Below are 11,164 nucleotides of genomic sequence, written 5' to 3'. Positions count from 1 at the left end.
AAAGTCCAACTGATGTCAAGTTTGCGGGAGAACTGAACCTGAGACAGTGGGTTTGTCAAGAATGTCCAGCAACGCTTGCTGATGTTCTCGATGACAAGCTAGCTCAGGGTGAAGGAAAATGATGAATCTTTGCTTGGGTTACCAGACAAAAACGCTTCATTGGGATCTTGTTCAGCTACCGCGGGCAACAGCTTGCTTGTGCCGATATTTGAGCTGGGCCTGGTGTGTTCGAGCGAATCACCTGACCAGAGGCCGAGCATGAACGATGTGGTTGTTTGTCCGAAGAACACCAAGAAGGGTTTACTCTGCTTCCATGCCGACACTGTAGCTGTGTTCACTTCCAAAATTTCTCTCTCCGAAGAACGATTGGCGGGCTCAACGTCGTTACATCTATGCGTTAATTTGGATTCCATGACATAGTGTACCATGAAGTACTCGCACCATTTGGGTGCCTTTCTGGCTCAGTTATGATGGGTGGTGTCACAGCACACTGGGCGCTAATGGGCCGCGCGGGTTACTGTAGCGCAGCCTACTGTAGCGCCGCGGCACAGTGCCTCCTTTAGTCCCGGAAACGGGAAGAGAGTTAACCAGCTTAAATAGCCGGTCTCTGAGAAGCTAGTAACTCTTATTCAAACTTTTTGCGTGAAGCGAGGACGAAAACGCAAAAGAGTTATTTAGCAGGTGTGGTTTATTCAACGTGTAGAGTAAATTTTAGTCGTTATCCCGAACCGGATCGTTACAGGTGGCATTGCCCAACCATGTCACTCCAAGGCTTTCCACATGCGGCAGTCCCCAGTGGCAGCAGCTTGCCACTGAATTGAGAGGGGGCCAATAAGGCTCTGTTTAGTTGAAACGCAAAATTTTTTTAAGAAAGAATTTTGCTAATTTGAAGTACTAAATGAATTCTATTTACAATTTTTTTTTGCACAGATGGGTTGTAAATCGCGAGACGAATCACTGTTGCAAATTATAGTTTAAGTAGGCTCATTAGATTCGTCTCGCGATTTACAACACATCCATACAAAAAGTTTTATAAATAGACTTTATTTAGTACTCCATGTATGTGTCGAAACATTCGATGTGATGTTTTTTTGTTTACGGGGTGGGAACTAAATAGGCATAAGAGAGCAAATTATTTAGGTTAACAAAGCATTTAAATGGTGAAAAACAAACACTCCTCCAGCACATTTCTGCGCTCGTGCAGTTGGCGTGCCTTCATTGAATGCGGTGCAGAATTCTCAGCGGACACCCAACAAAGGACAGCGAACACGATCATGATCAAACACAAGCAGCAGAGGCTGCTCCGAATATCGCTGCCAAGTAGTAGTACTGACTACAGAGGAAGAAACAAGGGCCGTGTTTAAATCTTTACACCTAAAACGTAAATTGTTTGTATAGTATACTAAATGTGATTGAAAAATAAATCGTATTACAAAAATAGACTGTAAATCGCGAGACGAATTTAATGAGTCTAATTAGAACATAGTTAGACACTAAATTGCTACAATAATTACTACTATAAACATGCTCTAATGATCTTCTAATTAGACTCATTAGATTTGTCTCGTAGTTTACAGACGAGATCTGTAATTAGTCTACATTTAATACTTCAAATATTGAAGATTCCTTTAAAAAACACAAAACGCAAAATATAAAGTGAACTAAACACACTCAAGTTTGCGAACCGAACTTGTCACATCTGCTGGACGTACCGTACAATGATCACCGGGGGAGAGGGAGAACGCACGCACACCACTCACTGCAAAACGGCAGCCACGGACACCAGCACCAAGAACACCAGCGCGTAGGCGCTCGCCCCGGCGCAGGTGCTCCGGCTCCCCGCCGCGGTGAAGAAGTAGTAGTAGTTGCTGGGCCGCCCGCCCTTGCTCTGCCCTGGCGGCGACGAGGACCCGCCGCCGCTCTTCGGCGTCGGCGGCGTGGTGCTGTCCCCCGCGTCCGACGACGAGGGCGGCGCCGGCGGGGGCGTCGAGCACACCGTCGGGCACGTCCCGCACTTGCTCACGCACAACACGTTCGTGTCCGGCCCGGTCGGCGGCGCCGCCTGGCCGCTCGCGGTCGCGGCCTCGCCGCTGGAGGACGCCGAAACGATCGCGGACACCAGCAGCAGCGCCAGGCACAGCGCTCTGGCTCCCTCCATCGCCAAACGGAACGGAAGATTGGAAGAGACTTCGGCAATGCAACGTGCAGGTTGTTTGCTTCTGGGAACGAGAATGAGATTCCTGCTGCACTTGTGTGCAGGGTTCGTGGTATATAAAGCAGGGGGGCCAGCCGAACCTACCGAAGCATGGCAATGTGCCAAGCTTGAAGATGAAGCTCCAACGGAATATGAGCTGCGGCGGTAGTGGATGTTGCACAAGGTGGCTGTAAAGGGAGATGCTTCGATTCTTGGCCGCAAAGGATTGCAGATGCTCGCCACTGCTGGTTAGTTACATAGTACATACATCTCGACGATTCGGTTCGGTCCATGTCCGTGGTGTACTGTACAAAATTGCTGGGTTAGAGTTGCTTTTGATTACTCAATGATCTGGTGCCACGGCAGCATGATCTGCATGCTGCGTCCCTGAGTGCAAGGCAGGCAAGGGATCCACGGGCACCGACCTGATGACCTGCATTGCGAATTCGCAGTAGGCTCTGCGGCATCCTCTGTTTTAAACACTCGACGTATTTCTGTGAAATTTTGAGCATAATCTGGCAATTTGCCGGTTCTGGAACAGGCAAGAAAACAAAAGTGGCGTTGCATTTTTTTAATAAAAGAAAAAAGAGAGATGTTTTGGGCCTACTATGTCATGGACCTGAAAAACGGGCTTGCTCTGCTGGCCCACGAACTCCGCATTACGGCTTTGAGGTCGAATGGACACCACACAACTCGGACCGAGCCCACGGTTCAAATAAGATCCAGCCGTCCATGCCGCAAACGGCCATGAAGCACGGATCTCAAAGCGGCTGCCAGGCCTCCTTCCTCTTCCTCCGGCGACACCACCCCCGAGTAACAAACCCGCCCGGCGGCCACACCAGGGACGCCCCCGGGTCCACCGCCACCTCTCCGCATTGCATCACCTCGCCGTCCCGTCCTTCCAGAGTCTTCCGGAAGCGCCTCCACGACTTCCTTCCTCGCAAGACATACGAGGAGCGCTCCTCCGCCGCCTCACCGCGTGGAGGGGGACGGAGCGATGGAGCGGACGGGGCGGGGACTGCCGGAGGGGATGGAGGCGCTGTCGCGGCAGGTGAGCGCGATGCGGGAGGCTTTGGCGCGGAGCGAGGAGAACACGCAGGGCATGGTCGCCGCCCTCGGCTCCTTCGACAGCCGCGTCTCCGCGATCGAGGCCAACATCCGCCCCGTCCAGGTTCGTGCGCCCCTCCTCCATTCCAGTTTGGCGGAGAGGGAGAGAGTGTGAGAGACGAGCTGCCTGATTCGGCCGCGTCGCAGGTGAGGACGCAGGCCATCACGATGGCGCACGAGAACATCGACAGGACCATCGAGAACGCCGAGACCATCCTCGCACAGTTCGACATCGTCCGCCGGGTGAGAGACCGCTCCCATCCCCGTGTTTCTGTATGATGAGAACGCTCTGAACCCCTAGCGAATTGGGTGATGTTTTGGGTTTGATTGTGGTATCCACGGATTTGGAAGGGATTCAGGGCGCCAAAATTTGCATTCAATGTTCAGGGACTAGTTTTGGTGCATGCCTCATATTATAAAATTTGGTAGGTGCCAAAGGTCCATAGATGGGTAATAAGTTAGTTGCCATGTTGGTGTAGTTCCAATTGCATTTGGTTATTGTAATGTCAAGAATGCAATCAATGATTAGCTAATCTAGTGTTGTTAGTTCAGTGCTTCATCACTTTCTTTGGCTGATGTTGTAATCAGTATCTTCGGCACTGTTTGATTATTAAAGGATTTGTCAAACAGTGCATTCATTGCCATTTCTTATGAAGATGCTTCTATTTTTAGATGGTTTATTACCAGTAAATATTTTTGTAACTGCGTCAGTTATTTTGCCTGTATGTTTTTTTAAGCAAATATTTCACTTGTATGTCAGTGTGGTTTAAGCACAATGTGTAATCTGTTCACTTATTTTATGTGATGAATGTCTTTTTGAGCTTTAGGCTGAAGCTGTGATATCGAGGGGTCCACATGAGAACCTGAAGAACTTCTTGGAAGCTGTGGATATGCTGAAAGGTGTCGTCAACTTCTTTTCCTTGAACAAGGACTTTAAGAGCTGCGAAGGGGTTCTGAATCAAGTCAACAACCTCCTAAACAAGTCTGCCCTGAAGATTCCTATTCAGGCTGTTAATGGGTACCTACAGGTAAAATATTTAGCTGTGGATCTGCTTCTGAATCATGTTCATGTTGAATCCTTATAATTGGTAGGGCATTAGGATTAGGTCCTGTATTTCCTCCTCAATAGTAATTTATCAATTCTTTTGATGGCTCTTCAAATGTAAATTGATGCGCCTATTTTTTTCAGCAAGCCTGTTAAGCCCAATCTTCTATTTGATTGCCTTCTAAAGCATCTGATGCTATCAAAAGGCGACTCTGAAGCAGTTGGAGAGCAGCCATCTAAAAGCTTTGAAACTGCTATGCACACGACATTAATTCCTTCAGGAATATTACCGCTTCTGCACAAGGTTCTAAAAAACGCTAGACGCTAGGCGAACGCTTGCCTATGGTTTAGAGTTTTTTGTGATTAAATGTAGATTGAACATGATTAAACGTGTGTTGTGATTAAACGACACTGTGATTAAACGCAACGCTTGGCCACCGTTCAGCGTTTAATCAAGATTAAACGACATTTAAAAACGTTTTTTAGAACACTGCTTCTGCATGATATAGCTTGTCAGTTGGTTCAGGATGGAAATCCGCAGTCATGCTATAGAATTTACAGGTAGGTTTTCTAGATTTAGATGTAACATCTTTCTGCTCTGATTATTGACACGCAGATTACAATTTGATAATATGTTCAGGTTGTTTGTGGATAGAAGGCCAATGAGTATCAGTATTGAGAATTAATGAGTCAATGGAAACGCATCAGTAGCAACTAAATATACAAGCACTGAGGCACACCTAGACAGGTTTTGGTCAGTTTGCACTGTATGACCAGAAATTGTGTTGGAGCTGGGAAATCGCCTTGCCTACCGAGTAACTTATTTTACAGCAGTTGGAGCAACCTTGATTTGTAAATATTTATTGACAGCGTACACTAGTCATATGTCGTATGCCATGCAGTATGAATTACCATTACTTTTCCTTCCCAATGTCTATGAGCATTCTCTCTTGATTTTAACATTGCGATCTACAGAACTAAGCTTGAATTTGTTTCTTTCAATAGAGATGCTCGTAGTTCGGCATTAGAACTGAGCCTTCAAAAACTGGGCATAGAAACACTAAGTAAAGATGATGTAGAAAGGATGCAACGGGTGGCCTTACAGGTGAATATTGGAACCTGGACTCAGTGTATGCAAATTACAGTAAGGATCCTTCTAAAAGTTGTGTCATATGTGTTTCGACATCAAACTAATAGGCTATGCTGAAACCAGGTTAAAGTATTGCTTGCTGGAGAAAGAAAAATCTGCAATCAGATTTTCGATGGTATCACTTTCGACAAGGATCAATGTTTCGCGGAACTGGCAGGAGGCAGTGTTATGACTCTTCTCAGCTTTGGTGACACTGTTGCTAGAAGTAAAAGATCTCATGAAAATTTGTTTCTACTGCTAGAGATGTATAGAGTAATGCATGAAATTCAGTCTGAGGTATGTGGAAATAATGTGCTCAGCACCTCTTAACACATAGATCATTATCAAGTTTTGGCCAGTCGTTATGATGGTTAGGATTGGCTATATAGAAGTATGTATTACACATGGTTACTTATATTTCTGTTGTCGTGATTGTCTTGTCTTTGACTCAACATGTTGACAATTTTGATTTTTAGAACTAGAAAAATGAACTATTATCTTTGTTTGAACTTCTTACCAGGTTGAAGCAATTTTTCAAGGAAAATTTTGCTCAGAGATGAGGGAGGCTGCATTGAACCTGACAAAGAGCTTGGCACAGATTGCCCAAGAAATTTTGGTTGATTTTGAGGAGGCAGTTGTAAAGGATAGTTCAAAGACGAACATGCAGAATGGAACTGTCCATCCTTTTACAATCGAAGTGATTACATATGTTAAATCCCTTTTAGAGTAAGTACCACACTTTCCATCTTGTTGTTACCTTCTTGGACAAATGAGTATTAGCTCTTAATGCCTAGGAGATAGAGCAATAGTATGGTTAACTAAGCTTTTTAATCTCATTTTTCGGTCAAACAAGATGCCAGAAGAATGGAGGAGAAATATATTAGTACCTATCTTCAAAAACAAGGGCGATGTTCAAAATTGTACTAACTACCGTGGGATTAAGCTGATGAGCCATACGATGAAGCTTTGGGAGAGGGTTATCGAGCATCGCCTAAGAAGAGTGACAAGTGTGACCCAAAACCAATTTGGGTTCATGCCTGGAAGGTCAACCATGGAGGCGATTTTTTTAATACGACAATTGATGGAGAGATATAGGGAGCAGAAGAAGGACTTGCACATGGTCTTCATTGACCTTGAGAAGACATATGACAAAGTACCGAGAAATGTCATGTGGTGGGCCTTGGAGAAGCACAAAGTCCCAACTAAGTACCTTACCCTAATTAAGGACATGTACAAGGATGCGACGACGTTTGTCCGGACATGTGATGGCAACACCACCGACTTTCCTATTAACATAGGCCTACACCAGGGGTCAGCATTGAGCCCTTATTTATTTGCTTTAGTGATGTATGAGGTCACAAGGGATATACAAGGTGAGATCCCTTGGTGTATGCTCTTTGCTGATGATGTGGTGCTAGTTGACGAGAGTAGGGCAGGGGTTAATAGGAAGTTAGAGCTGTGGAGAAGCACGTTAGAGTCGAAAGGGTTCAGATTTAGTAGGACCAAGACTGAGTACATGATGTGCGATTTCAGCGCGATTAGGCATGCGGGGGGAGACGTTAGTCTAGATGGACAAGTGGTGGTCTAGAAGGATACTTTTCGGTATTTAGGATCGGTGCTACAAAAGGATGGCGACATTGATGAAGATGTTAGGCATAGAATTTCAGCTGGCTGTTGAAATGGCGACAAGCTTCTGGCATCCTTTGTGACAAGAGGGTGCCACAAAAGCTAAAAGGTAAATTCTATAGGACAGCAATTCGTCCGGCGATGCTATACGGTGCTGAATGTTGGCCTACAAAAAGGCGACATGTCCAGCAACTGAGTGTAGCAGAGATGCGGATGTTGCGGTGGTTTTGCGGGCACACAAGGAGGGATAGACTCCGGAACGAAGTTATTCGGGATAGGGTCGGAGTGGCACCAATTGAGGAGAAACTTACCCAGCGTCGGCTGAGATGGTTTGGACATGTCCAACGAAGGCCTCCTGAGGCGCCGGTGCGTAATGGGGTTCTTGAGCGGGTCGATAATGTAAAGAGGGGTAGAGGTAGACCTAAACTGACATGGGATGAATCGGTTAAGAGAGACCTTAAGAATTGGAATATTTCTAAAGAGATAGCTTTGGATAGAAGCGCTTGGAGACTAGCTATCAATGTGTCTGAACCTTGAACTTATTTCTTTTGGGTTTCATCTCTAGCCTACCCCAACTTGCTTGGGGAAAAATGCTATGTTGTTGTTGTTGTCGTCTTTGAGTTTGGCTTTTCTTCCATCTGGAAAACTCAAACTAGTTCTTGTTTGAGTTTTAAAGAATTAGCCAAGTTTTTTTCATAAATTCTTTACTCACTCAATGGCTCTGAAGCATTGGGGGAGTCTGCTGGAAGTCTGATATGATTCCTAGAGTCTCAACCTGCTAGTAAGAGTGTTTTACCAGTTATTTTGTACCTTGACTGACTGACTGCACATGGTAGCATGAGTTCTGCTATAGACAATGACTAATTTGTTTGTTCTTTATGTATTGTTTGATATGTCAATCATCCTTCTCCCACCCATTTTGCTAATTGCATGCTAACATATAATTGTTCTGACTTGAACAGTTACCAATCAACACTGAAAATACTATTTCAGCAATCTGAAACTTGCAGTGAGGCTGAATCTCAACTTGCAGTTGTTATCATGAAGATTATGCAGGCCCTTCAGAATAACTTGAATGGGAAATCTAAACAGTACAAGGATCCTTCATTGTCTCACATATTTCTTATGAATAACCTTCATTATATGGTTACGTCTGTTCGCAGGTATGTCTCTTTGGTGCTTCAGATCCACATCCTCAGATGTCTTGGCAATGTGCCTGTTCAATAATTGGTTTTATCTTGCCTCAGATCTCAAGCCAAGGATATACTCGGTGGTGACTGGATTCAGAGGCACCGTAAAATTGTACAACAAAATGCCAATCAGTACAAGAGGGTAGCATGGGCAAGGGTAAGTCTATCATCAGCGATCACATGTATATGTTTCTTTACGATTTAAGGTTATTCATCTTGTTGCAGAGCTGTAAAGCTGTTATATTTTGTTATTCAGCATGGAGTACTATCAGTTTGAGATCTCTTTGGCATTTGTCAAAAGAAGTGATGATTAGTCAAGATGTTTGGATTCTCCTATATTCGCATGATTGGAAATATTGTACAGACGTGCTTCTTATTATAACCACTTCACTTCTGTCATTCTAGATTCTTCAGACACTCACCATTCAAGCCAACAGGTGGCGCTGGTTCGTCAGCACCATCTGATGTTAGCAGCAGTGGAGTTTCAAGGAGTTTGATCAAAGAACGGTCTGTACCATAGCAGAATGATTTATTCTATGTACCATGGTAGCAAATAACTATAAGAGATCAGGAAATCGTATGCTCCTTTGGCAGGTTTAAGTCCTTCAATGTGCAATTTGAAGAGCTTCACGCAATTCAATCTCAATGGACTATACCTGATCAGGAATTGCGAGATAATCTGAGGCTTGCCGTAGCTGAAGTTCTCTTGCCAGCATATAGGGTCTTTCATCAACCGTTTTGGGTATGTTCAGTTGTCTTTTTCTTCATTCTCTCAGGTTCTCCACCAAATTTCTCCATCCATTAATTGGTTGGAGTTAATAATTATATTCTGCTCCCTCCATTCTTAAAGAAATGATGTTTAAGATAAGCAAATTAGTTCGAAATTGACCTTGCTTTCCTGGGCAGTGCGATCATCTTGTTTTGTTACATGACTGCAGTACTGCTTCTAACTTTCAGGAATCTTGTTCAACGTGAGAAGAACCCACATAAGCACATCAAACACTCACCAGAAGCTTTGGAGCAGTTTTTGGCTCAGCTCTTCCAAGGATAGCAAGTTGGTGAACAAAAACAGTAAGAACTGCAAAGCATTTCAGTGGAAGAGCCTTAAGTTTTGTAGTGCAGCTTATGGCAAATATGTTGATAGAAGTAACTAACTGTCTTTTTTGCACCGCCCCTTAAACGGTACTGGAACTAGTGATGTAGCTTAACTTTGACTCCTCTGCAACACCTGCATAGCTGGGAGTCAAATAATTTCTAGTTTGAAAAAGGTTCTCGAGTCTTCCCGTTCCTCTCTCCAACAGAGCACAGCGAGGGCGAACCGCGGTTCCGGGGCCAAATCCGCCGGTTCCCCCTCCTCTCCGGCTGCCTCTCCGGCGCCGGTGAGGTCGGGGAACCGGGGATTTCGTCGGCCGGATGTGAATAGTAGCTAGCTAGGATAGTTAGTGTTCTAGGTTTTGCTCACTGTCTCCAATGGCGGCGGTGGAGCTTCGATCTGCGGCGTTGGTGGCCTTTCCACTGCGCTGGCGAATAATACTCCTACTCCTCTTCGTTGGTGGTGCGAGCTGGGTATCCAGTTCTTCATCCGCTGGCGATTCGGGGGAGTCAGGTGGTCGGGAGGCCGAGATGGCCGCTGAAGGATTCGTCTGCGGGCTGCGTCGCTCCTGCTCCCTCGGCGGCGGATGCGGATCTTGTCTGTTTCGGCTCCCGGCGACAGCAGTGGCGAGGTGGCCGCTTCTTTTGCTCCTCTTCGGCAGTGGCGAGGTGGCCGCTTCTTTTGCCCCTCCTCAGCTTCTCTGCTCGGCGTCCTCTCCGGCAGGAGGCCATGGGGACGGATCCCCTCCTCGCCGGCGACCTCCATGGTGCCTGCGGGTGAGGGGGGCCGGCTCTCGCGGCTCCTGCAGACGGGGGTAGGCGTCGGGTGCGGCTTCTGGATGGGGCCGGTGTTCGAGGCGTCGGTGACGGCCTCGGGTGCAGCAGTTGCGGGGGGTGGTCGGCGTCGTGCGCGGCGGCGACGGCCCTCGGGTCCGGCGACGGCCCTCGGGTCCGGTTTCCGGTGATGGCGTCGAGTGGTGGCGGCGGCGTCCCCTTTGGAATAAGATCTCCCGAACTCCACCCCGTCGGTGGTGATCTCCTTCGGCACTGCCGATGAGCTCGTGGAGCTGGTTCTTCTACGAAGGAAGAGCTCGTCATGGTTGCAGCTTCGTCGAGCTCTGTGCTATCTCAGGCACCCTCTCACGCATGGAGCCACAATGGGAGGTGACGTCCCACGTCGCACACCGGATTCGCTGCTCTTCGGTGATCTCTCAAAGGATGTGTTTTGAGTTTTGATTGTGTATTGTTGTAGGTTTGTTGGTGTATGTAGGGAGGTGTTTCGAGTTCGAGTGCGTCTCTATGTATGCGAACAGATACTACAACAATATTTTCAGTTTGAGAGGGTTCAAAAAAAAAACACCTGCATAGCTGGATCTCACGTTCTTGGGTTACTTGGCTGGGTAGTCTTTCCATGTTAACAGTTGAAAAGACATTATTGGCGCCTGCAACCCCAGTACCTTTTCCCCGATTTCACTTTGTTATACATGTGCTAATTTGCCGTTCTGTTATATTTTGCCTTGTTCGTACTGTTGACTTTCATATCTCGCTTCTTTTCGTGGCAACTTTTACTCTACAGTACTATATTAAGATGCTTGAAGTTTCACACTTTTAAGGTTTCTGGCCCTTTCCTGCTTAACAGAAATGACAACTGCAACGCCTGTCTGTGTCTAGCTTTTGTGAGTTGGGTATTGCTGCCAGTACTTTTGTGGCCGCCGTCATCTCTAGTAAATACAAACATAGTGGGTAATGGTAGGTTTGGTGTGTTAATTATTGCCTGGCCG

General features: G+C 46.3%; 1 protein-coding gene and 1 pseudogene across 1 annotated transcript; one reads left to right on the top strand and one right to left on the bottom strand.

Annotated features, from left to right (window-relative positions):
- Positions 1-1,580: 1,580 nt before the first annotated feature.
- On the bottom strand, positions 1,581-2,313 carry LOC120663637 (proline-rich receptor-like protein kinase PERK4). The gene has a single exon (XM_039942518.1). The coding sequence runs from the start codon at positions 2,156-2,158 to the stop codon at positions 1,757-1,759; it is 402 nt and encodes a 133-aa protein (XP_039798452.1). The 5' UTR covers positions 2,159-2,313; the 3' UTR covers positions 1,581-1,756.
- Positions 2,314-2,989: 676 nt separating this feature from the next.
- On the top strand, positions 2,990-10,722 carry LOC120663636 (annotated as a pseudogene).
- The last annotated feature ends 442 nt before the right edge of the window (positions 10,723-11,164 follow it).

Source organism: Panicum virgatum, chromosome 3N, assembly GCF_016808335.1.
Source record: "Panicum virgatum strain AP13 chromosome 3N, P.virgatum_v5, whole genome shotgun sequence".
Taxonomy (NCBI): Eukaryota; Viridiplantae; Streptophyta; class Magnoliopsida; order Poales; family Poaceae; genus Panicum; species Panicum virgatum.
This window is presented reverse-complemented; position numbering and strand designations above follow the sequence as displayed.